At 39.3% G+C, this 27,638-nt stretch overlaps 1 protein-coding gene across 6 annotated transcripts in view; it reads right to left on the reverse strand.

Annotated features, from left to right (window-relative positions):
- Positions 1-14,821: 14,821 nt before the first annotated feature.
- The window catches only part of ARB2A (ARB2 cotranscriptional regulator A), a 483,251-nt gene continuing 470,434 nt past the window's right edge, over positions 14,822-27,638 (reverse strand). For all 6 annotated transcript variants that reach the window (XM_066381837.1, XM_066381841.1, XM_066381839.1 and 3 more), the window contains one exon: positions 14,822-16,609. In XM_066381837.1, the coding sequence (XP_066237934.1) occupies positions 16,467-16,609 (143 nt within the window). In that variant the 3' untranslated portion in view covers positions 14,822-16,466. The remainder of the gene's footprint in view (positions 16,610-27,638) is intronic.

The following is a 27,638-nucleotide window of genomic DNA, read 5'->3' on the forward strand; positions in this document are numbered from 1 at the left end:
CGCGTGGGGGCCGCGGGGCTTCACAAAGGGCTCTGCGGGCGCGGGCACGTGACGGGCCCCGCGGGGCGCCGCCGGCTGGGCGGGAGGCGCTGCGGGCCTCGCTGCGCCGGGGAAGCCGCGCTCTCAGCTCCCCGGCCCTCCCGGGAAAAGCTCTCGGAAGGAGCTGCGTGTGCGGGGCGGGCTGCGGGGCGGGCCGGGGCCGGGCGGCCAGGCCGAGGGGGGCGGCTGTGGGTGGATGGGAGGTGGTGGAAGAAACAGCTCCCTTCTGAGTGACAGGACTCCTTTCAAAGGGCAAACGAGGGGTGGGGGAGCTCCTAATATGAATAGTAGAATTTTCTAGGTTTCGAAGAGTTACTCCCTCTTCCCCCTTTTTAAGACAAAATTTTTTTTCTTCCCCTTTTTTCTTTCTTTCTTTCTTTCTTTCTTTCTTTCTTTCTTTCTTTCTTTCTTTTTTTTTGTTGTTGTTTTTGTTTTTGTTTTTGTTTCTTTTCCTCCCTCCCTCCCTCCCTCCCTTCCTTCTTTCTCTTTCTGTTAGGTAGAAAGTGCACATGGAAACGTGTCTTGATATGTTTCAGAATAATGATCGATTAACTTTAGAAAATCTTGGGTTTCAATAAAACAAATTATTGAAACATTTAAACTTGGTTAAATGTTTAAGGTAGCAAAGGCCTCACTACGGTATATTTGTGAGGCAAACAAAGAGAAGATCTTACAAAGTTCTCCCTCACCCTGACAACAAACCCTGTCACAGCTTTACTTCTTACCAGAAAAGAGACAGGGTCCTTGTTTGAACACCTCTAAGGTGATTATTGGGTGCCTCTGTGAGAAATCAGTTTCAGAGAGGACACATCACACACACAGAGATTTTAAAAAGCCTGCCTGTATTTATAACTTAACCATAGAAACACTTTTATTATCTCCATTCTCAACTCTCACTTTCTTTCTTTAATTGTTGAAGGACCATGCCTTATGGAGGATAAAACCTTTAAAGAGACTTAAACCCCAGTACCAGTTGTTTGTTGTTGTTACCATGATGATGATGGTTATTATGTCACCCCCTCCTTTTTGCACTTGCTCTGATGAGAGAACTTTTTTAAAGAGTGTGAAATGAAGGACACAAAGACAGTATATTAATGAAAAGAAGAAAGTGGCCCTTTTAATGAGAACTAAAGAAAACTCAAATGTAGATGAAGTGTACCGTAAAAGCTGCTTCAAAGTCCATCTTAATTCCCTTGGGCTCAGTCATCATGAACATGTGATAATTGGGAGTTCTGGTGGAGGTAAGGCGGCCACGGGGTGGGGAGGCATGGAGGTTCGCCTCCCTGCCCTAGAATTCCAAATACAGTTTAACCAAGAACTTGTAGATCTTACAGAACCCAGATCTGACTACTTTACTTCAAATGCTCCCTTACCATTAAAGTAATTCTTTTCCTTCCTCACCAAGAAAGCGTCATCCTCTGCCCCACCCCACCCCCAGCTGGTTGGTATATGCTGGGCCATATTCTAGGTTTTGATTATTATTTTGTGATCAACTCTGTTTAATTTTCTATTTATTTTTGGACTTCAGCCTTTCTGGATCACAGCAGTCCCACAAACAACACAGCGATAAATCCAAACAAAAATAAGGCAGATTTCCTCATTGATGTGTAATAAAGTTAAAGCACATTGTTTTGTCAGACAAGCGCTAAGTAGAAAATAAATCTCATAGTCTGGGGAAACAACACGGAGCGCTGCTGGCATGTGTGTACATTTACTTTTAAAAGCAATAAATCAATGTTAAATTAAACAGCTGGGTACCCTGTCTAGGAGAAGTTTTCGTGTTTAAGAAGACCTTGATGGGAGAAATGTGCTATTTAACAAGACACCAAAAAGAATTAAATTTTTATTGTTATCCGAGGTAAGACTGGCCTGGGAACTTCTCTGAACTTCAGAGAGGAAAGGGGATAGAACAGGCAGTGTGGATTGTATCTACTTTCCATCCTCAGATGTTTATATGTTATCAGGCATAAAGAGACAAGGAAGTTTCATAGAAATGTTTAAGATATTTGATAAAATTCTGACTAAGCTCTGGCATTCCCTCTATTGGCTCAAGTTTGGTGGGTGGGCTGTAATTTTTTTAGGGCTTTTTTCCCACTAAATACTATAACCTGTAGAGATATTTTGATAAGCACTTTGTGCCTTTTCTTATCTAACATTTCTTTATTCTCAATGTGCTTGTTTTACACAGTTAATAGCACAGTCGGAAAATAGAGATCTGGTATTTCATATCTGCTATGCCTGTTTTCATTGAGAAGCATGCCTCAGATTGGAGTAGCATTTAAAACTCTACTGTAATGTTTTAATATTCATCCTCAATGTTTGATTTTTTTAATTTTACAAAAGACTTCATTGGGAAAAATTGTATGTGTGGGGTGGGGGCAGGAGACAGAACAATAGGAAACTCAAGCTATGGCTCTGTAGTCTAAGAACAATGTGAATCGATGAGTGATTACAAAGGCAATAGTCAATAGCAGAAAATTAGGAGTAGTTTAAGGCTAACATGTATATACACTGGGTTCCCCCCACCCCCAGGCCCCAATCTTAAAATGAAATTCCAAAAAGACTACAGAGAAGTACTTTAAAAAGCAGATGTATTATCGAGATGAAGCCTCTTAGTCTTTTGAACTTAGATAGGCTGGTTTAAAAGAAGAATATGGGGTCCATGCCATACAGAAACCAGCAGAGCATTCCTTACTTTCTTTATACCACAATCCCAGAAGCTGTCTTGTTAACCCAGTTCTTCAGGACATTTATGTAATTAGGTAACATCATTCAAACCTAAAATATAAAAAAAGTGCTGTTCACTCCCAAAGCAACAAACTAACAGTAGTATTTGGCAGCATTTTAGCTACTTTTGATTTTCTTAAGCCAAAGGAAATATCAAAGATCTTGTTGCCTATAGAAGAATAATGTTATACTATTAGTATTTAGAAGGCAGCATTCAGTTTCCATGACCATTCATGGCTTGTTAAGTAACTGTGTCTTATGCCACTCAGAGATAGCTCGAATGGCCTGTCAGGAGATGATTGGGCAGCTTTGTAAACCCAGAATGACTTCTCAAACCCTGCTAGGTCTTCCTGGCCCTAGCAGTGTGCTTTCCTCTGCGCTGAAGCCCTGGGAGTCAGGTCAGCCCAAGGTGAGCCTTTCAGGCACTGCCCTTTGTCCCCATCTGGAGAGGAAGGTGCAGAATTACTTAGACACTGGGCTGGTTTGTGGGTCGGGGGTGCTAGAAACGGAAAGGCCGCTTGTTCTAATTAAAGACAATAAGGGACCCTGTGAGGAGCTGTCTTTTAGCCGTGGCTTGAAGCAGAAAAGGTCTCTCATCTCAGTCAAGTTTGTTTGAGCTGGCTGGTGGGGTGAAAAGCAGAAACCTGCAAGTAGCACTAGGCTCAGGTGAGACTGGGCCGGTGGTTTAGTAGCAGCAGGTGCATCTTGAAGTCCCCCTTTGCCTCCCAATTCCTGGGTCTCTCGGCGCTCTGTGCTCAACTCCGGTGCACTTTGATTCTAACTTTGCTTGCTAGATGGCGCTCGGTGTTTCGGGACCTTCCATTTCAGAATTAAAGCGGCTTTTTAGCACTGTTGTTCTCAACTAGTTGTGGGCATTTGATTACCACAATGCTGGTAATGTTATTATTGCCCTTGTTTCTGTCACCCTTGTTCACTTTTTGATGAAGGTAGCACCCAAGTGGGAGCTGCTCATCTTAATCCATATAATAATAACATTTATTGAAACTGCACCTGAATTTAGGGCACATTTATGGCTCAATTACTCGTTCTGATATATTTTAAAGCACTTTAGTAACTTTTCCTTCAGTAATCTGATTGAGGTTTTCAGGAAGAAGATGAATCAGCAGGTCGGGACGGTTCTTTACAATCCTTGAGGTTTGCCACCCGAGTCTAGCTCCGGCTCCCACCACTCCTGCCCACTCCTATTTCAGGATGCATGAAGCTGATCATAGGGAACTTACTACCTTCATTTATCATTATGGTATATAATTAATTGATTCTAAAACTATTGCAATTTGTTTAAAGCCCAAATATTAAAATTTATGTCCACAAAGAGATGTATTTTAATATCAGTAATATGAGCCATCACAAAGCTTTTTCTCACAGGAAGGAAGATTTGCAGATTCTAATGTATATTTATTTTAATTACTAGATGATTCTTCTCAGATATTCAAAACACCTTGATTTTTGGAACTCCTTTGTGTTGAAGCACAATGAGACAGAAAATCAATAGTTCTAAGTTTCTGATGGAAAAAATTAAGATGAGCCAGAAGAACCTGTGTGTTGCTTTGTCCAATGAAGATGTCATGTTCACAGCACTCACCACTCACCCCATTGTGTGTTCCTTAAAGAAAAGGTTTAGGTGAGGAAGGCAAATAAAGGTGTGTGTGTGTGGGGGGGGGGGAAAACATCTATTTAGACATTTTACAAATACTTTAACAAAGGAGAGTTTAGCTTGTTACTTGCATTTAGGATTTATAGAACCAATTTGTATAGATATGATCCACCTTTGGGAAAATCAATAACACTCAGAACTGAGTGGTTTGGAAATCTTTTGTCAAAACTTGACTGCTTTGGCGAGGAACCCCGCAAAGTCTCTCTCTAGGTGTTAGGCTGAAACTAGCAGGTGCTGAAAACCTAAAGCGGAAAATTTACAACTCGATCGGCCCCAGCCACACACCCAAAAGCCTGCTACTGGTGCAAACATATGTTCCAGATTAAGTTAAGCAAATGGCTCTCATCTTCTCGGGGTTGAAAGTCAATCATGAAAATTCAAATTTCAGTGAGTTGTGCTTCCAGTGGATCGACAGATTCTCAAAGGCTTATAAATCCCTCCCAACCATATCAAGAGATTTCATATATTCTATTACCTTCTTGAGAGCCTAGTTTAGAATCTCCTGCAACTTTAATCCAATCAGGAATTACTTTCTGGGAACACAGAGTTTTAAAAGTGGCTAAGTGAAAACTAGGTGTGTTCTTCCCTCTAATGTTGAACTGCTAGATAGCTAATATGTAATTCAGATGTTCTAACACTTCGTCTATTTCCTCACATACACACTAACTTTAAACAGCAGAAATTAAAGGTTGAATTTAAAGTTTCTTTAACGTTTAGTTTGCCAGAGAAGTAGGTGGGTTTTTTTGTTTGTTTAGTTGTTTAACATGAGATAAAATAGTGTTCCCAAAGACTTTAATTATATCAAGGAAAGATTGAAATCATGGTGTCTCTTTTAATGGGGGTAACTGTCCTTTGCAACCTGCCTGTGGTCAACCAGCCATTTCCCAGCTCAATTATTTGAAGACCGGTCTGGTTACTAAAATGTGTTATAAGGAAGTTTAAAATTAACTGCTGACTCCAAGATAGCTAGAGCTAGCTCCCCGGGCAAGTTGCAGAGAATGGAGTAAGGCATCAGACACCTCTGGTCCCTTTGTGTGTAATCACGGAGTCTGAAGTCGTCCCTCTCTTACTTTCCAGTGTCATATTGCAGATTGAGACCAATACTGCCATGTTGAAGTTTGGTAGCTATTGTTTATACTTTTCCCTTCCCAAGGGGTCTTGGCAAGTGTTTAAGAGATTACTGAATTCCAAAAAACCAAATAAATGATGCTGTTCTTTTATAACATATGAAATACACACTTTTCTTTAACTAAATAGGCAGTGTATATTTGACAATGACAAATGAGCAAGAGACAAGCAAACTTATTTTAAAAGGCTTTGAAGGAAAAAAATGGATAGAACAGATGCAATCCTCTAGAAAAATAGAGTTAGAATTAAAGGAAAAACTTGATGAAAGGGGAAGAATTGCTCTCTGTGCTGTAAAAAGGTTTAAAGTTTCATTGAACACACACAGGTGGTGAGGGAACATCACTGGAGACACTCCTTTGGTGGGAGGGACTTACCAGTATCACTTAATATTGTGATTTTTAAAATATGGCCTTTTTGTACTTCTTTCCTTCACATTTTTTCTCTGGCATAGTGGTCCTGTAATATCCACCCAGGTCTGGGAGTTTCTGATTCACTCAGAATAACCCAGAAAATTCATTCTGAAACTGTGTCAAGAATACACTTTTTTTTAAAGTAAGAGATTCCTGATTATTTAAATAGAGATCTTAGCTACCCTATCCCCCAGGTCAAAAGAAGAATCCCGTGGAGGAAAGAGATTCCCCCAAACCCAGATTTAGGGACCAACTGCTAGGCACCCAGGAATTCAGTATGGGCTATCTATTCCAACCCCATCCCCACAGTTCCCGGTAGGGTCACAGGAAATCTCCCTGTCCTTCCGCGCGCGCGCACCTGATTCCTCTTTTTTTCTCCTGAATCCCCGGAAGGTAAGAATGAAATACAGGTACATAGTTTATAGAAAGATGGAAGCTCAGCTCATACGAAGCTCCTGAAAATTATACCAGCAAAAGACATGCAAACACTAGGGAGATATTTCAGTTGCGGGTTGGGATCAGGGGAAGTGTACCCGAGTCTAGAATATGCGAGTCTCCAAGTAACTATCATTCAACAGGTTCCCTTTGGTACCCTGCACACTTTAGCTGCCAGACAGCCTCAACTGAGTTCTCCCCAGTTTTCATAGGAGGTGGTGCCGCTAGTTTAATTAGCTTCTGCCATGGCCGTGGCCAGTTTTCTCTAGTAGCACGGACTTGTCTAATATTTGAGCAAAACGACTCTTGTGACCACAAGAATGACCAAACTATATGAAAAAATTATCTTCGGAAAAAAACAGCTGTGACTTTGCACACTAAAAAGGGGGAAGGGCAACGACTTTCTGTAGCCGCGCTGTAGGAGAAAGATTAGGTTGTTAACCTGTGAAATTTTAGAAAATGTTTGTATGTCTTAAGGAATAGGAAAGTAGTGTTTTGAAGTAAACTGTTAGTTAAGCTGAGGAAACATGAAAGTATTTCATTGTAATATGCCAAATAGAGAATAATTTAATCCTGAAAATACTGTACTGCATGCTACTATACAAAAGCAATTTTGAAGTCAGTTTATTAGGCTATTTTATTAAAATACAAACAAAACAAACCCTTAGTTTAAGATAACAGGGTTCTCGCTCTTTTTCATTTATCCAACTTTTTTTTGTAAAGTTTGGGTTAAGTTGGTTTGACACTATTTTTGTACAGTTGATATTTAATAAAAATTTGTTTTTGGCCATCTCACCTGCTCTAAACGTAATATTTTCATTTTCAAAGTCAGATCAAGAGAGTGAGATGACTAGGATAGGGTTACAGTGGGAGGAAAGAGATTTTACTCAAATCCCCAGCGTGAGAGGAGTTTCAGTAAAGCAAAGTTCAATTTGAAATCTTTAAAAACTAGTCTTGTCTTAGGAGTCGTGACTTAAGTGTTTCCAGGGAGACTATGAAATGAAAAAGATGCCCCACGGAAGTGATCTTCCTTTACTGTACTTTGCTTAGCTCGACAGTTTAAAAAAGCCAAACAGGGAGACAGGTCGAAATTTGGAAGCTGGAGTTGAGGTTTGCAAGTAGAAGAGGTGGTGGTGGGTCCTCAGCCAGACCGCCCCTGTTTAGTGCTGTCAACTGTTCCTGTCAGGCCCTTTAGCGGGACGCGGGCTCCCGCAGGAGAGCTCCCCCCCTCGGGGCGATCATTAACCGGCACTTGGGCGCCGGAACCCTCGGCCGCGCAACGCGGTGGGACCAGGTGGGTCTAAACGTCCATCTCCCGGAACACAGGTCTTTCGCCGCTGAGACCATCAACCTGTGCACGATCATAGTACAGACCTTTTAAAGTGACACCAGTACAGACTGAGCCAGCTACGGGGTGCTGGTGAAAAGTTGGCCAAAGAAAAGTTGTGGAGATAAGATTTCTACCGCAAAAATGACGGAAGTGGCGCTGCTTTCATTATAAAGTAGATGCAAATTCGGGTAGCAGGCAAATGGCGCGTCAACTCTGGGGCACTCTAAGCATCGGGCTTGGAGCAAACAAGACTCACCACCCACGAACTGCATACTTTAAAAACTCACTGTCGCTTTGGGCCCAGATCCTAAGATTGCTGTGGTGAGGGAGTGGTGGTGGCAGAGCAGTCAGGCGAGGGCCGGACTTCGGGGTTCTGGCGCCGGAGAGGGAAGGGGGAGCGCTGGGCGCTGTCCATGGTGCTGGGAGGAACGCGCTTCATTTCACTGGACCTAAACGGAACTCAGGTGTAAGGAGGGGAGAGAAACCAACCACGCCGCGGCTATTTCTCCCCCCAGCACGAACGTGGAAAATAAGGCAGTGGATGCCTTATTTAAACAGTCCTCCAGTAGGTTCTTACTCTGTTTCACAGCCTGTGCTGTTTGGGCAGATAACAGCCATAACTAGTCACTTATAGGATAGTTTTCTCCTTAAAATGTTCCGTTTTATAATGTAACTATCAGTTCTTGATGTAAAAATAAAGAGGGGGTGGAAAGAAAAAGCGTGACTTGAGACCTTAAACATATCCAAAGACACTTAAGTATTTCCAGATCTGATAAGATAAAGCACACCACGACTTAGTATGAGTTTATTGAGAAGTATTAAAAATATATAGATCCCATTTCTTTTAAATAATTTTCTAAACTCCACACTGGCCAAAGGCTGCAATTATATCTTGTTAAAAAGAATAAAAGGAGCGATTTACCTATTCTACTATGTGTGTGTGTACATTTGAAATGACTAAGACTTTATTCTAAGTTCTAAAACGGTACTGTAAGAACTTCAATCTATTAAAAAATTTTGATTTCTTAAAAGACAGGTGACAAGAAAGAAAACAGGATACAGATAGCAATTATTTCAAATTTCAATGAAGAACTGAATACAAACATAGCCTACCTGATAGGTGGACCACCTTTAAAATGTTTTCCCACACATCTGTAAAACATATGCTTTTACAAAAGTGTGTATATATGCATATATAATCATGTGACAAAATTGCAGGTAGAATACTATGTTTGGTCAAACCAGAAATGTGTAAAACAGAAAAATAATCTTAATTGTGTTAATGAGATTTTTAGCCTCAGTAACTTGAATCCTTGTGACAATGAAGAAGGGAAAGGACAAGCATTCCAACAGCTGACACAATGATCAGCAGCAACTGACAGCATCTCATATGATATTTGATATCAAGCACTAGATCAATATTTTTTAGATCAATGCAATTTTAATGGTTTTCTTTCAAAACTGTATGAAAGCCAAATTGTGACACTATGTGCTGGGGTTATTTTTAGAGCTGGTTATTCCAGGGGATGATATTAAGTATTTTACTGAAGCAAATCAAAAGCAAAAACTAAATTAAAAAAAATCTTCACACACACACACACACACAAACTGCCTACCCCTACAAAACGAAAACACTGCAACAGACCATTACTATTTCTTTAGGTGATAAATCATGGTTATTTAAGTACCCAGTGAAGGTATAAACATTTATCAGGGGAAAAACATTTATGTTTAAAAACAAAGAAAATAAACCTTTGGAAAAATTATTTGGAGGCACATGAAGATGAATTGGATCAGAGATACCTTTCTCAGACACAGTAAAATTAGGTGGCACTTGAGCCAAAAGAAATGAAAATGATAAAAAGCGAAAACATAGGCCTTTCAGCAATAGGGTTGATCCCTTAATGTGTGGAATTCAGTGGGAAATAACAGATTTTCCTATGTTCCAGGCAGAGTAGAAAACTGAGAGCCTTATTTGAAACTCACAGCCAGGTTCCAACAAAGGTCAAATAGAGGGGAAAAATAGTAATTAGGAATACGTATTGTCTATTACGTTCCTTCTAAGAGTTTATACCTTAAAAAATAAAATGCAAATTCACCTAACTCAGAGGCACATAGATTCTCAACCTTTAAACAGAAATATAGGAGGGTTTTATTCTTTATTTTTGTCTTTATTGCTTAGTCAGACAGTAGCATTAATTCACTTGCCTACCAACTCATTCTGTTTGATAAAAATGCTAACCTTGTATTTATTTATTGTTTTAACAGATTCAATTTTGGAGAATTTCTACCAAGAAGAATCCAACACCTTCAGTTCAAACAGCAATTTCTGGGGAGGTAGAAGATGAGGGGGCCCAGGAGGGAGTATAACTAGGTGAACATTTCAGTGAGAAGGTGAGATGTGGTGACAGGATAGTGTTCCTAATAAACACGTTTAAGGTTTTAGACTAAAAAAGAAAACGTCTTCCATTTGTAAATTCACATTAATTAAAAACTTGGGAGAAACTGATTTTTCACTTGAAATATTTTAGGAAACTTCTGATACTTGACCTAAAGACCTCTCCAGCCTCCTTCAAGACAGAGAATAAAATATTTCAAAACTATGCAATTCTTAACCTTTCCCCCTATGTGATTTCTAATCTTTATCTTGATGACAGTATAATGCCTGATAAACTGTTAATATACTATTACAAGCAGATCAGTTCAAATAAAAGACATTTTTATTATATGCATTTATGTGAAACTCATACCTAAGTCCTTGTGCAGTAGAATTAATTCACGGACCTAGTATATTCCTTAACAGCTTAGGAAAAGTCATATTTTCCATGATTTTAATAACTACATACTAAACAGTTACTCTCGATGTTCCTTTACACTACATTGTATTTCAAGTCTGGCAGATTGCCTACAAACTAAAGACATCAACAGTTTAAATCAATTTTTCTTTAATGAAATAAAGGCACTTTACACACAAATACACATTAAAAACAAAGAAAATTTACAGATGTAAATGAATTTGAGGCATTAAAAATATTTATTACAATGCCTTGCAGCATTTGCAAATGAAAAATTTATTTAAAATAAGTTTACAAACAATCCTGGTGACCAAATATACTGAGTACCTACTATATTACAGGCACTGAAAAGAATACATATTCTGAATATGTCATGTTTCTGGTAAAATGGCTATGTGTACCTGATGGGTGAATATGTATATGTATGTTTATACATGTATATGCATATATATGTCTTTCTATTAGGTCTTAACAAAATCCTAAGTTATTTCAAAGAAAAAAATTAACTTTATATTCAATTATAGCTGATTCAAACTTCATTTTGGTTAATCATAATTTGACCAATATTTTTTCCCCTTATACCACGAAGGACTATACATAGAAGTTAAAAGTTTAGTGTTCCAAAAATGCTGCTCTTCTTAAGCCACTTTGAAGCAATGCTAGTGAGTCTAAGATCCAGATCTACATGTTAATCTCTAGTTTTGCCTTCAAACAGAATTCAGTTACAAAGAACTTGGAAAGATTTTAAATCTATTCAAGAGAGGAAAACTCTTTAATTTTCTGAGGAGTAAAAACTCCCCAAGAAACTTCATATAGCTTCTTAGATTTTGCTTAGCATACGTGATAAAACATTGATTGTCGCAGTGTGGTGACCCATGAAATTTGGGGGTTAGTTTTCTCTTCAGACCAGAGCATATAATTATGCAAATAAAGAGCTGTCACTGATCTAGTGAAATACTCACAAACACATGCACTCTGAAATTGGACAGAAAAGTGAAAATGGTTGGTGATGTGATGGTGCCATGGTTTGTTTTCCTGCCAAGTTTCTATCCAAGTTCATTATTCAAATTGTAAACTTTAAAAAGAGACATCTCATTCTTAGGGTGCTGGTTGTCTTTTCATTTCAGACTCTTTGTATTGGTACTGCAGTCTGGCTACAAAGTACAGTTCAACATTACTTTACCTACGACAGTCTCCCAGATTACTGCATTGTAACAGTCCCGGAGGAAAACCTGCATGATCTGGAAAGAAAGATGCAGGGCCTCTTTAGATTTCTTTCTAGAAACATGTTTCATGTCTGTTTCAAACAGAACTCAACAACAATATAAAAGTATAGTGAAAATTTTATTTTGGACAAATCTCAAGGCAAAGGAATGGGAAAAATTGCCTGCAGGGCCTCATGGATTAACTCAAATTTCTATTTTTAAGCTTTTTTACATTCAAGGGGAAAATACTGGTCACTGTGTAACTTCCACTTAATGGTCAAACTTTGAGCACAATTTTCTCCTACCTAGCAATTAAAGTCCACTATACAGTATTTGGTGACTTTAACCTTTATGGTTCATTTACAATTACCACTCCTTGAAAACCTTTGTGCTAAGAATTAACAAGAGTTCCTCAATCTAACCATGCTCTTTGGCATCAAGGTTTCCCAATACCAAAGTTACCATCGCACAGGCTGTTGCATAATTTCAGATGTCACAGAGAGTCCCACTGATGAAACCTGAGAAGCCTCCTGTCAGACCACTGACTGCTAAAGACATCGCTACATGAAAGATCAGTGGTGTGAAACTTTAAAAACATCGATCCAAATGAATCAATTAAATCAACATTCATCCCTCCTAAGTGTGAGGTTTAAAACGATCATTGTTGCTTAAAAAAAAAAAAAAAGCCTACATAGGTTTCAAGATAAACGCTGGAATGCTTTGATGGCTACATCTATTCTTGAATCTCCTCCGTTAATCGACTTTGTGCCATTTCTCTCTTTTCAACATCTTCCACTTGGTGTACATTCTTTACTTTTAGTACAGTGCATCACAGTTGCAATGCTTTAAATTTAAAACCGTCTAACAAAGCTGACGCTTTAGGTAGGGTAGCTTTAAGCTCTGTGAAGTGTTGATTAAAAACCCTTTCCCAGACTCAAACTGATCTTTTTATAGATTAATAGAATATTAGATAAAAGGAAGACGAACAATTCAAGAGACTCCCACTCGGTCACTCTATACAAGGAAGGAAGGAAGGAAAGTATTCAATTTTTGAAAGGCAGTACCTCCTGGAGTCTTGTATTTTATATTATTATAGCCCCTAATAAGTAATCATAAAATAACCACCATTATTCACCCCCCTTTTTTGGCCACCCATATTTCAAAGATGAGAATGCCTCACACTTATTTAAAGACTTTTTTTCCTCTACAGAGGAACAGGGAAAGTTTTATAGAAATTTCTAGACTTTCTGTATAGTAATCTTTCTGAATGAATTAGGATTACAGACACTAAAGTGAACCTGTCAGTTTATGAATTATGATTATGACAGAAGACATATATGTATATGGATTGAAAGTCCAGATAACCCAGAGAAACATGAAAAAAAATCTAACTTATTAGCACTAATTCACATATTTTGTCACTCTCTCTCAAAGGAGTTATAGGTTTTAAAGGAATAAATGTAAACAAGATATTGTCAGATTAGACTATGTACTTTATGTAGGGGTTTATGTAGAGATTTGGAGACAATATAATACCACCAGATTCCTTTGGAAAACACAGTTGTTTACTGTATGCTAAAGTGTATTTTATAAAATGATAGTTTAACAATGGGTTCAAATATTAATAACAAGTATATTTTAAAAAGGTAGTTTTGTGAAAGGCCCAAGCCAAATAGCGACTCAACTCGAGTTAGCATATTACCTTACAACAATAATAATAGTGGTAAAAGCAGCTATAAGGTTTAACACACTAATGAATGCTATTCCATACTTCTTCTTAAGTTTCTGCTTTTATTAATAACTACACATGAATAAACAAACTTCTGAGCAAGAATAACACACCACTGCTTGTTGGGAAAATTTTTTTTATTTTGAAATGGTAAACAGAAATATATAATATATAGGAAACTCCTGTGCTTTACTTTTTAATTTTTTTTGTATATAAACAATATTGTAATCCATGTTGAAGCACAAGGCAGAAACTAGAGAAAAAAACAATTATTACAAGTAAATTCTCCCCCCCACCCCATCCCCCTTTTCAAATATCATAAAAACTTTTAATGGCTGCATGGTTAGGTACCTTTAGAAAATTCCAAAGCCAATATCTGGCTTTTAAGTTTGCTTTTAAGAATTAGCAGGACGATTCTGAATCTTAGATTTACTAATAACTCTTTGCTCCCCTTTCCACTTGCTCTATGAACCAAATATATAATTAAAAAGAACACCCACATCCTAATTTTAAACCTCTGCTCTCTTAAAAAACCCATCTAAAGAAACCAAAAGAGGAAGATCAGAGCAAAAATATGAACACTTGTCGCCTCAAAGCAAGTAGGCTAACTGCTCATTGTTATTTCAGGAAAATAGAGGTGAAGGATATTATTACATTTATACCAGCAGACCCATAATCAACAGGTTAAAAACCCCTACATTACAATGAATCTTATCAGGGATCAGCTGGAGGTCTGGGATGGGCTGCCTCGCTCTCTCCGGGGGGGCTTCAGCTCAGTCCACAAGCAGAAATCATGTTTACACAACTTAAGTTTGCAAATAGCTCTATAGTTAGTTAAATAAGGTGTAACAGCCTGGTAGTTTTTAAGTATTGAAGGCAATTTAAAAGTGATTTACTCTAGTTAAAAGCAAAGGTTTTTAAAAAGAAAGGTGAGGAAATCTTAGAGAAGAAATAGGAGTGATTTGGTTTGTAAACTGAGCATATCTACTTTGTTCTAATCCAGCTGCAGAAGAATCACAAGTTCAGTACTGCACAAATGCTGGTTTAAAAAAAGCAACAAAATTAGTTTCCTGTGAACATTTTCATATACTGAGAACACCATACAATTTATAACACTTTGAAAAATATATTCAATCTACATCAATTCTCAAATCCTCTCAATGGAAGGTACCGTTGTTTTAAACATTTCACCATTCTAAAAGAGAAGAGATTGCTGACCAGTGAATGGGCGTAACACTGTGGGGTTCTACACTGTAAGCCATCCAGAACTGGGATGGTACGATGTTTTCATTTTTCCTCTTATGTTGTTTCTGCTATAATAACATAGGAAGAGATGCATACATGACCATTCGAAAAAAGATAACTTTAATTTGCTATTATTTGACATATGAACTAATTAATGTTCTTGTATAGCAAACAAAGTAATATCAATTTTAAAATTTGCTGAAATCAGTTTATAATGTAAAAACATTTTATCATGAGGTGGTTATTTTCAGTTATTTTTTTCTAAGGAGTCAGTTCTGTTATTTTGGGTCCATTTTATCAGGTCTCCCAATAAGGCAGGCACATTGTTGCATACACTTTATAAAAGGATGAATATTAAATTCAGATTCTCATCCATTAGAAACATAATATTCACTAGGTAAATAAATTCTTCAAGTAATTAAGATGATAATGTTAAGATTTAATATTTGAATGTAAAAGTCACCAAAATCTTGACATTTTAATTCTTATTTCACAGTGTTGGCCAGATCTTAGCTGGATTAAAATATTTAATAGTTGAAATTGTAGGGTAAAACCCTACAGAGGAAGCAGACTACTAAAAATTGTATCATTGGATTGAGACACGAAAATCTGTTGGAGCAGAAAACTAAAAGAATCATTTCAGCCCCACTTAGCCTTTCAGGAGGAAAAGGCTCAAGAGTACACAGGTTTATTTTCTTGAAGACAATAAACAATTCTATTCCTAAAAGGTTCTAACTCTATGAAAGATCAGAATAGATCATTCTAGTTAGGATTCACAAAAACAACAACAAAACCTTTCTGCATATTAAGGTTTAAAAAGCAAAACTTAAAGTATGCTAATCTAAATCACAATGGCACTCAATATACATTATGTATTTAAGTAAAGTCAATTCTAATGATCAAGTCGGAAATTCCACTGAAAAGGGGGCTTTCACACATATACTTAAAAGATTTGTTCATCATTATGTTTTGATTTAAATAATCTCTTGTGAAATTAGAGACTTGTGTAAAAAAAATATATTCAACTAGCAAGGATTTTCAGCGGTAATGTGCATTCGGTTTTTCATAGATTTTTTTATGCAAAGTTTTTCTTCTGGTCGGGAAATGAAAATAGATCGTTAGGGAGAGAACAGTTTGCGCTCCCAAACCTACATAGTAAATCATGACATTCCAGTTCTGAATTTAAATTTGGCTTCTCTGGGGTTGAGGGAGTAACTTTCTTAAAAAAAGAGGCATTAGACAACCTCAGTGAGAAACCTAGTGAAAAGGGAAGTTTAAAGTCGAGAATAAAAGTTCGCTTCTGTTCGGACAGGGGAAAAAATGGACGTGATCCAGGGGGGCCGGGCCGGGGCGGGGGCGCAGTGGCTGTGCTGCGGCGGGCGGTAGGACCGCGCAGACACCGCTCTGCCGTCAGCGGGCGCGGGCTCCATCGGGGCAATTAGAGGCGCGCCGGCCGCGCCGGGCAGGGCGCTGTCAGCCTTAATCTGAGCGCTGACGGGCAGCGCTAAACCCGCTCGGCCCGCAGGAAGCACGGCCAGTGAACCCATATTGCTTTGACAGTTGCACTCATCTAGAAATAATGCAAACCGCTATTTAGATGTATATATCACGACCCTGTGCTCTAGGAAGAGAACAATCTAATGAGGGCTGGGAGTCCGCTCGCTGACAAGCGGCAGGAGCCGGGACGCGGCCGCCGAGTGTGGGTCCGGGGCGTCCCGCCCGGCCCGGGCCTGCTCGGCGCGCGCTCCTTACAGCTCCTCGTGTTTGATTCGGTGCGAGCGCCGCGTCAGGGCCGGCTTCAGGGCACTGGCCTTGGCCTCGGAGGCTTCCGCAAAGAATTTGAAAATAGACGGGAAGCTCTTCCAGGAAGTGAGCTCGTGACGGTCGGTGCCTGCAAGAAACACAGAGTCGGTTATGGCGGGCCTCGTTCCGCTCCGCTCCGGGCCGCGGGTCCTCCACCGGGAGCCGCGCCCGCCCCCAAGCCCCGCACCTTTACCTGCGGGTCGCTTTGGCCCGGGGTCCGACGGGACAGCTGACGTCCGCCAAGGCCGCGCCTCCGCAGGCAGCATCGGGGCAGCGACCCCGGGCCCCCGCCGCCTCCGGCCCGGCCCGCCCCCGGTGCGGGGCGAGGGCGAGGGCGAGGGCGAGGGCGAGGGCGCGGCACGGCCCCCGCCCGGGGCCTCAGCCCCGCCGAGCCAATCCAGACGCACTGCGGAAGGGCCACACCCTCTCCGGTCCGAAACCACCCACTTCCTCGGCGGCGCGCGTGCGGGGATTGGTTTCTACTGTGCGCGGGATCCGACTTCTGCACCCACCCCGAGCACCCAAGTTTCTCTGCTTTCCAGGAGAAAAAAACAAGTCAGGTTTTTCTTGCCTCTCCATGAAGCATTCTGTTAGGGTGGCCTCAGGGAGGCCACTGAGACCAAAATGTACGGGATACTGAGTAAAGGACCAAATGCAGAAAGGACTTTGCCTAGATGTCCTAGTAGGCATTTTTATTTTATTTTTTACAGATTTTAGGGGGCACTTTTTGATAAGCTTATGAAAAATGTTTCAGAGCAGTGACTACTAAAAGGAGAAATTCAACTTACAAAACTTTTCAGGCTTAGCTATCACTTTACAGGGCTATTTTATTTTACTACAGAGATGTGTCTTCAATTTAATATTAATGTATAGTATTTTTCAAATCAATTCTACTTTCAATTTAACAGGCAAAAAATAACATTGATATAGACATAATAGGGACATTAATCTGTTTTTGACTCTTTGTGATATCTTATAACATTTTTACCACTAGATTAACAACTGAACAATTTTTCAATTAAAAATAAAAATGTTAATTACTAAGACTCTCCCATAGAAATAATGAGTGAGAGGCTTTAAGACAGTTGAAATTTCTTCCTAGATCACTTAATTATGCCGAGATACTGCCTGGAAGTCTCCAGATTCGGGGCCTCTGTCTGATACTTTAACATTGTTAATGATAATTCTTTAGTCTGTAATAGTAGGTCATTGCTATGGTTACTCTACAATGGTGCAACACTTTGCTTTCCCCTTCAGCTATTCGCTGAGACCTGGTAACCACATTTGTTGCCTAGCAACAGTTTTGTGACAGTATCACAATCTAGGAGTTACAACAATAAGGATGCTATGGCTGCAGTCGACCAGAGAGCAGACAGCTACAGTGTGTTCATGTGACTTAGATATGGGAGCTGGCCTTACCAGAGAACCCTCTCTTTATCCCTGCCCTCCCAAGGAGGCTTCTATCCTCTTCTCTGCAGATTGGCCTTACAATCAATATTTAAAACTCAGATCCAGTACTGAAGTCATATCCTTGAGAAACAGCTTCCAGTACTACTGTATTCAGACTAAAAAATGAGGTCATTTTTCTACTTGCTTACTCATTTAGGGCAAAATTCAATGTTATTCAATGGGAGAGAGAGAGTGTAGGTTTGTCCTGGCAAATCCTAACGTGATTGACTGGATTTTAATAAGTCTTAATAGAATTCTTGGGGAAAGAAAATTACACATGTGCCTATCTGCATCAATAGGTGTATAAATTTTCAAGTTCTTTAAAATATATGTAACATCCAGATATTTATTATTATAATTTTGAATTTGAAGGCATTTATATTCCCCAAACTCAAGTGAGCAGTTCTACACGCGATGAGACAAATCAACTTTATATACTATTTTGTGGATATATCTAGAAGGGAGCCCAGTTTCTGGATAGGTTATGTCCCTATTTCTATAGTGCTTGCAACTCTAGTTTCATTTCAACAATAACTACCAATTGCATTTATAATGATATTTTAAAATCAATTGTATTTCTTCTTTTTGAAAGACTAGTCTCAGATGCATATACTACATGGCAATCCCCAAACACAGTAAGAAAAAAAAAGGTGTTAATTGTCTCTTTTCCTTCTCATTTTCTATGCTTCCAGGCTCATTTGGCATTTCCTCCATAGTGATCACACTTACACTTACTAGTGTTACCAAGACTATGATCAATTTGTAAGCTTTCTCAGGGAACTCTTCTCATAATTCCTCCCACCACTTGAAAACCAATTCAATCTATGAATCTAGAGGGACCTACGGAGTCAATGGTCTGATGCAATTTAACTACTTTATTTTTTTCTTTCCTGGTGACAGTCTTTCTAAAGGATGAACAAATTTCCCTGGTGATAACATCACTACAAAGCCTTTTTATTTTTAACTTATGATTGCTCTCTGCTTGATTAGTTCTCAGCTGAAAAGACCAAAGTCCCTGAGATAACTAAGTATCTGCATTGGCTCTCAACATTTGCCCTTGTAATTTAAGAGTATAAATAATGAGAATGTGTGCTCTACCAGAGGAAAGAAAATTGCTAGGAATAAAGGTAATAAGCAAGGTGGGTTAGAAACTGAATTACAGAAAATGGCGTAGGAGAGGGAGAGTTCTCCCTAAACTAAGAGGTGGTAACACGAATATTTTATAGAAAAATGGTTTTCTTTTGAAAGTTTTGAAAGTAGATTGTTAATAATTTTATTTATTTTTTTGTTGTTAATAATTTTAAAATAGCATTTGGAAGACGTCCACCTGGGGCTGCACATACACATTTCAAGAGTATGTTTGGAGACCATTTTCAAAAATTCAGGACCAAAGTTCAGTTAAAATATTTACAAATTAATATGAATGTCTATGCATGGCAATGCTTAGAGAATGGAAACTATTTCTTTGAAAGATTTTATTTTTTGACTTGAGAGAGAGAGAGGACAGAGAGAAAGGGTGGGGAGGAGCAGGAAGCATCAACTCATAGTATGTAGTTTCCTCTTGTATGTGCCTTGACTGAGCAAGCTAAAAGGCTTTGAACCCATGACCCCAGCATTCCAGGTCACCCTATCCTATCCACTGCATCGGTAAGGTGAGAATGAAAACTTTCAAAGAGCAGTTTTCTAGTACTTAAAATATACCACACTTTTCTTTTAAATTTATTCATTTGAAGCCTGACCTGTGGTGGCGCAGTGGATAAAGCGTCGACATGGAAATGCTGAGGTTGCCGGTTCGAAACCCTGGGCTTGCCTGGTCAAGGCACATATGGGAGTTGATGCTTCCAGCTCCTCCCCCCTTCTCTCTCTCTGTCTCTCTCTCCTCTCTCTCCCTCTCTGTCTCTCTCTCTCCCTCTCTCTCTCCTCTCTAAAAAAAAAAAAGAATAAAAAAATTTATTCATTTGAGATGAGAGAGAGAAAGAGAGAAGGAGGAAGCATCAACTGCCATACGTGCTTTGACCAGACAAGCCCAGGGTTTCAGACCAGCGACCTCAGGTTGATGCTTTATCCACTGTGCCATCACAGGTCAGGCAAACATACAACACTTTAGAGAAAATTATTCCATCAAGACAGAAACATCGAGGCCATTAAATTATCTATTCATAAAAAAATATAAAAGAGTTGAGGCTAATCAGAAAAGCAGCCGTTTATTAACAAGCTGCAATGATATGTAGGTAACATGGACACTAGTCCACTCAGCATTAACCATGCTACTGGAAGGAGACAGACACGGTCCGATGGTCAGGACCTGGTCTTTCCTCTGAAAGATAACTTGACTCTGATCAAAAGCTCCTCTTTTTAGGGACTGTGAACTTTCTTCCACTTTTCAAAACATCATTTTCTGAATATAGAGAGGTTCCCACAATGTAGGGGATAAAATTTTTTCTCACATTAAATACCTGCTATTGTCTCAGGGAATGATTTTTGTATCCTTTTGGATTGGAAGGCTTGTTCTTACTGGTTAAGTCGCCTTTGGGGCATATTCAGTTTTCTAATCCATAAGATCAAATCAGTATTAAAATAAAATGTGCAGGATCTTAGTGATTTATTACAAAAAAAGTGCCTTTGCTCAGTCTCAGTCAATGGCTCTTAGTGGACATGGCAGTGGCCTCTGGGCATTTTGGAAATCTGCAGGGATGGTTTTGGTGGCCAAGATGACTGGAAGGAGCTATTAGCTTTTACTGGGAGAAGGCCTGGGATGGTTGGACATCCTGCAGTTAGCAGGGCAGCACTGCACTAGGAATTGTTCTGCACCCCACGAGGATAAATGTTATACCAGCAAAGCATTAGCTGAAAAACCTATTTATAATTAGATGGGTTTAAATTTAGGTCTGTTTAACAAATAATCTCAAAGTATTTTGGCATGATATAAACATACATGCAATTTCTCAGGAATCCAACTATGTAAATTGAAGGGATTTTGTATTTTATGTTATTCAGAATATTACCAAAAGTGGTTTACCACGTGAGAAAATTTCATCACTAACGGCATCAGCATGCCTTTTCATGGTGTAGCTGTCATGCTGATTCTGTGCACAGGGCCAAGTATCTGACTACTATATTGTGCCTTCTTATGTAGATTTTTTAAAGCACTTTAAATATTGATATGCATATTGTTTATTATGAGTTACTTTTCTTTTATTCTTTGTATACGTCAACTAGAGTATTAAAATAACTTAGCAACTGTATTAGTAGATTAGTTATGTTATCTTTAGATTTTATTTCAGGATCAGTGTGTAATATCTGCTGTAATAGGAGATATTTAGATGATCCAGGTCAGCTTAAATAAAAATGAATTGTTAAATCTTTCTTATTACATTAGAGATTGTCTGTATAATTTGAACCCTATTCTAGCTATCTCTTTTTTGCTGATACAGACAAGAAAATGCTTTTATTTTTCTTAATGTTTCTTCCAAAAGTACTATTTGTCAATGATGTTATTCACTGTAAAATAATCAAAAGGTAGGGGGAAGGGGTTTCCCAATTAAAATACTACAGTGAATATTTATACTTTATCTATCCCTTGTTTTAAAAAATGAACTGTGGCAATTTTCAAAGCAGTAAGGATAGCACAAATGGTCAAAAGAATTAAGAACTTTAAGTATGCAGGGTGAGACTGTGAATCATATAAGATCAAATTGCTAAAATGCTTAGTTTTCCCAAAAGACTATACATTTAAGAAAAAGTGTCTTATAATGGAACTGAGAAAGAGGGAGGCTACATTTATGTAATAACATTTAGAAATGAAACAATAATGGTTGGGAATAGCACTGAGAGGGGAATTCTTAAAGAAGAGGATAAGAGAGAAGGAAACACCGCTATATCTTCTGTCTTGTCAATCACCCTGACTTCTTCCTGTGATGACTTCAACCCAAGCATTTCCTACAAGTCTGCTTTGTCCACACTCTTCTTTATTTGGTTTTAGCACTTATAATTTTTTTAGAGGAAGGGCAAAAACCATACCAAAATCTGCTATCGAGTTAGCAGCCACAGTCCTGGTGTGTTTCCTCTGGCAGATGTAGACTACTCGGGAACTGTACCTCATTTTATGTAGAGATGGCTTAAAAGTTATGTGTAAATATTTCTATAAATAGAATATTTTTAAAGGAAGAAGTAAGTTATTTAATTCAATGAGTCTTTTAATACATTGAACTATTCTCTGGGAAAGCAATCATTCTTTAAATGCTACTACACACACAGACACACACACACAAATGAGATTTGCTAGAGATGAGACTTACTAGTATAATATGATGGACAGTTCTATACCAAAGAGATAATTTAGAAGAATTTCTTGGTCAGCCATTTAACTTATTACTAGTCACCTTATTTTTACATGGTCCTAAACTAATGGGTCATGGAATAATTTCTACAATCTATGCATAATTTACATTTTAGGGTCCAGTTTAAAACAGGGAGTATAATTATTGACAAAGTCAACTTTGACTATGAAGTATCATTTAAAAAATTTTTATTATTGATTTTACAGAGCGAGGAGGGGTGGGGAACGAGAAGTAGTTGCTTGCTTCACTCTAGCTGTTCACTGGTTGCTTGTCGTATGTGCCTTGACTGGGCAAGGTCAGGGTTTTGAACTGGCGATCTTAGCATTCCAGGGTGGAGCTCTATTCACTGTGCCACCACATGTCAGGCTGAAGTATATCTTTGTTTCAGCATGTGCCCCTACCCTCTCACTAATACCCTCTATCCCCTCACAACAAAAGAATTCATTGTTAAAGTAAAAGGCAATGAATACATTTTATAAGTTTCCTATGATGAATGGTAAGAGAAAAAAACCTAGAAAGATATGAAACATTAATATTAACAGGATAACATGTCTATAATGTTTTCAAAATGACAAGGCTTGGTTTTAAAAATTGATCTTTAACAAGAAAAAGAAATATGGGCAATTAGGAAGTAATGAAGACCTTGTCAATATAGCTATGTTGATAACAGGTAAGGGAATTCTTGAGAAAATCTAATATATAAAAATCAGGAGGTCTGTAATATGCATTATTGAGTCCCAGTGGGATTAGCTAATGAACTTATGAGCTCACCAGCAGTTATTTTTAGAAAGTTATAAAGAATTAGAGAAATACCAGAGCACTGAAAAATTATGTGCCTTCTAAAAAGATATAAAATATAACTAGTAAAATTCATTTTAAAATGAATTCTAGAGCTGCTAAGGAGAACATCATTAAAAACTTACCAATACTTGAACAGGGAACAGTGCCTGATGGAGACTCTCCAAGGTAGAGGCACAAGTGTGGGCGCAGCCACAGCTGGAGCAGGCGGGGTGTTCACTGAGACTATGTAAGGGACTTGCCGAGAGCGGCTCAGTGACCATGCAGCTTTGTTTTGTTAAATTACCTGTGTACTATACAGGCAAGTCCCTTTCCATCACTACTGTTGTTGCAAGCCCTTTAAAGCTAAGATTGTGTCGAGACCCTAAAGGCAAGTTATTAAGCTTGAGCAGAGATAAGAGACAGGCTGAAACACAGACAAAATCAGTGGTAGAAACTTTTGAGTCACTTGCAGTTTGCAGGGCAGCCAGTCCTTTCTCTTGCAGCCTCTTTTCTTTTTCCCTCCCTCCCTCCCTCCCTCCTCCCTTCCCTTCCCTTCCCTTCCTTCTCTCTCTCTCTCTAACTGAGAGGAGGGGAGATAATAAGACAGACTCTTGCATGCGCCCAGACCAGGCTGATGCTGAATCAACCAAGCTATCCTCAGCACCTGGGCCAACCGTCAGACCAAGTGAGCTATCCTCAGTGCCCGGGCCGATGCTCGGACAAGCTGAGGCACTGGATGCGAGAAAGGAAGAGGGAGAGAGGGAGGGAAAAAGAAGCAATGGTCACTTTTCATGTATGCCCTCACTGGGGATCAAACCTGGGACGTCCACATGCTGGGCTGATACTCTATACACTGAGCAAAGTGGCCAGGGACTCAGCTTCTCTTCTCTCTCCTTCATTTACGGAAGGGGCTTTGCAGGCAGGGAGGTACAGGGTACCACGCAGCTTAAGACTTACTTTGGGAAGACAATTCTGGGAAGTAAACGTTTTCTTTTTTAAAAAAGAAATTATTTATTAAGCCTGACCTGTGGTGGTGCAGTGGTAAAGCATTGATCTGGAATGCTGAGGTCACGGGTTCAAACCACAGGCTTGCCTGGTCAAGGCACATACCAGAAGCAACTACTACAAGTTGATGCTTCCCACTTCTCCCTCTGATCCCCCATTTCTCTCTCTCTAAAATCAATAAATAAAATCTTTTAAAAATTATTTATTGAAGTATAGTTGACATGCAATATTAAACTAGTTTCAGGTGTACAAAAGTAAACTTATTCTTCGGCAGAGTAGACAGCCTGACATTGAATCTGGCAGAGCTCTCTAATAAATCACCTTCTTATCAATAACAAATGGACACACTGTTATTGCTACAATGGCCCATCAAGCCCACACAGTGTGTAGAAGTGCTCTCTTGTCTCACACAGTACTCTTCACTGCTGCCACCAGGCCTGGCCGCATGGATATTATTTCCCTGTACAATTTGAGCTCAGGTGTGGGCAAAAGCTTTCTTTTCCCAATTTCCTTTCGTCATTTTCAAAAGCAACTTTAACAAAGGATTGTAAGAGCATAGAGCACTAAAGAAGGGAATGCAAAAACAAACAAACAATAGTTACTTCGTTAAATACAAGTTTCTGATCCGATTCATAATCCCAATATAATCAGCAAAGAGCTGAACTGGGCCTCATTCTAAAATAAAATTGTCAGAAAGGGCTGTCTTTTTCTAGGTAGGTGCCTATGGCTTTTGGTTGCTTATGTGTGCGTGTGTGTGTGTGTGTGTGTGTGTGTGTGTGTGTGTGTGTGTGAGTGAGAGAGAGAGAGAGAGAGAGAGAGAGAGAGAGAGGTGAGATAGAGAATAAACCGCAAAATACTTTCCTTTTTTCTAAACAAAACAAAACATTTAACCAGTTCGATCTAAATCTTCTGTTGTCCTTCTCTCTCTGTGGATTCTACTCTATATTTTGTGGGCAGATAGTTTACTCAGAGGCCCTGGGGTTGTTAATTCATACATTCATATATGTGTTTATTGTATGCCAAGCACTATTTTGGGGAGCTGGGGATGCAGTAGTGAGCAAGATATATGACGGCTCCGCTCTGTAGCATACCTGCTAGTAGGGATTAGAGGCAAGTCAGAAGCACTGTGAAGAATAGGGGATGTAAAAAGATGAGGAGGAGAATGAGGTGGGACGAAGAGAGGTGGTTCTCAGGTCCTCGATTTTTATTGGATGAAGATGACTTGTGACCTGAGACCTGAAGGGCAAGAAGGAGCCAGATGAAGGTCTCAGGCTGAGTGCTGCAGGCAAAAATCCGGAAGAACAAAAGCAGGAGCTCTGGATGGGTGGGTGGGGGAGCTTGTCACAGTCCACAGTCAAGGAATGGACAAGCTGGAGTGACTAGAACGTGATAGGTGAGGGGGAAGTGGTAGATGGTCATTTCAGGAGGTGGGCAGCCTCCAAGCACGCGAGATCTCACGGACCAGTGAAAAGTTTTCATTTTTATTCCAAGTGCAATGAAGGGCTGTCTGCAGAATTTCAAGCATTTTGAAAAGTACACTGGTTGGCATGTAGTGAATGGATTGTGGAGAGTTAGGATGATGGAATTAGCCCTTCCTGACTGCATTTACCAAATCCTCCCGCCTCTATAGCATTTTCTGGGGCTCACTTTTCTACACACTTCAGAATATAAATCTGCTTACTGCTAGTTCACATAAATTAATAAATGATACAGTAAGAGTGATACTCAGTAAGAGTTGAGAGTCTAATAAAATAATTTATCAAAGTAGTGGAAAAAAATGGAGTTGAACTAGAAACCGCATTTTCCTAAACAAGCCTGCTCTTGCTAAATGTGCTGATACCTCTGGTTTCTCAGCCCCCAGAAGGGCTGCTGCGTGTGGTGGGAAGGTACTAGGACGGGAATAGACTGCTGCAGTGTCCCACGTCTGCACGCAGTCCAGAGGTACTCACTGGTGGGCTTATTCTGCAGGCAGGCTTTTCCACTGAGGTTTTCATTTCTGTGAATGGATACAACATTCTCTTTATTCTAGCTCAAAGCTTCTCAACCATCTTTGCCTTTTCTCCTCCCTGGGTATCTGCTTCCTGACCCAGTCAGTTACCCAATTCTGACAATTATACCTCAGCAAAGATTTTTGAATCTCTTTTTTTCCATCTTGCCACCATTGTTCGCACTCTACATTTAATGACCTATCATTTAGAATACAAAAACAGCCTCCTAACTCATTCATTCCCTCCCCACTTCTTTTCCAAGTGAGAGTAGGGGAGATAGAGAGACAGACTCTCGCATGTATCCTGACCAGGATCCACCTGGCAACCCTGTCTAGGGCCTATGCTCTGCCCATCTGGGGCCATGCTTGCAACTGCAACTGAGCTATTTTTAGTGCCTGAGATGGAGGCTCCCTGGAGCCATTCTCAGTGTCAGCGGTGCCAATGGGCTTGAACCAATAGAGCCATGACTGCAGGAGAGGAAAAAAGAGAAAGAGAGAAGTGGGAAGGTGAAGAAGCAGATGGTTGCTTCTCCTGTGTGTCCTGACCAGGAATGGAACTTGGGACATCCAAACACTGGGGCTGATGCTCTACCACTGAGCCAACCAGCCAGGGCATCTCCTAACTAATTTCACTGCCTTCATTCTCTCCTCTACCTTGTATCCTATTACAGATGAAACATTCCAAAGTATTATTTGTACCATATATCTCTTTCTCTGCTCAAAAATATCTAGTGGCTCTTCTAATCTATCAAGTTAAAAAGAAATTTCTTAATTTGGTTTAAAGCCCTCTATTCTCTGCTTCTAGTCTTTTTTTTTCCTGTGTTATTCTTCCATTCTTCTTCTACTATATATAAGTATCCCCTATTCTCACAGGCCCGGCTCAATTGACAGTGCTTAAAACTTTTCAAAATCTCAGGAACTGGGCATCTATTGATTCCGGTGATTCTGAAGTCCAGCCAGAGAAAAGATTGCCATTGTAAAATAAAGGCTTTGAAGGTAGAGATCACACTTTTCTTATCTTCCAAATGGATTATTAATAAACTATACCTTATGTTGAAGTGTATGTAGCTTTTAGAGTTAAAATACAAATTCCTCTAAAATTGGAATATAAAGACAGTTAGATACTTTGTAATTAAAGCTGAAGGAAGTAGAGTATTTTTCTTGTCCTCCAACAAACTGATGAGGGGATCCACACTCCATCCGCAGCTAGTTGGTAAGCACTGACAAATACTAAAAGTATTTTCTAGAGATCTGTAGCTAAAATGTAAATGCAACTTACTAGAATCAAAAGAGGTTTAAGAAATTAGTGAAATTATATACACATAACACATAGATATAGATAACAGGACAGTAAATCCCAGAGGGAAGGGAGAAGAGAGTTGGGAGGAGGGAGAAGAGGGTGTAAATAGGGGCACGAGGGTGGAGGGTGAGGGTGTTATATTCAGCAGGACACTTGAATCCATGTTACCACAATAAATTAAAATTAATAAAACAAACAAACAATAAAAGAGGTTTGGGAAAGTGTCAGAACTGAAAACTTTCAGAGAGTCAGACTT

This window comes from Saccopteryx leptura, chromosome 4 (assembly GCF_036850995.1).
Source record: "Saccopteryx leptura isolate mSacLep1 chromosome 4, mSacLep1_pri_phased_curated, whole genome shotgun sequence".
Classification (NCBI taxonomy): Eukaryota; Metazoa; Chordata; class Mammalia; order Chiroptera; family Emballonuridae; genus Saccopteryx; species Saccopteryx leptura.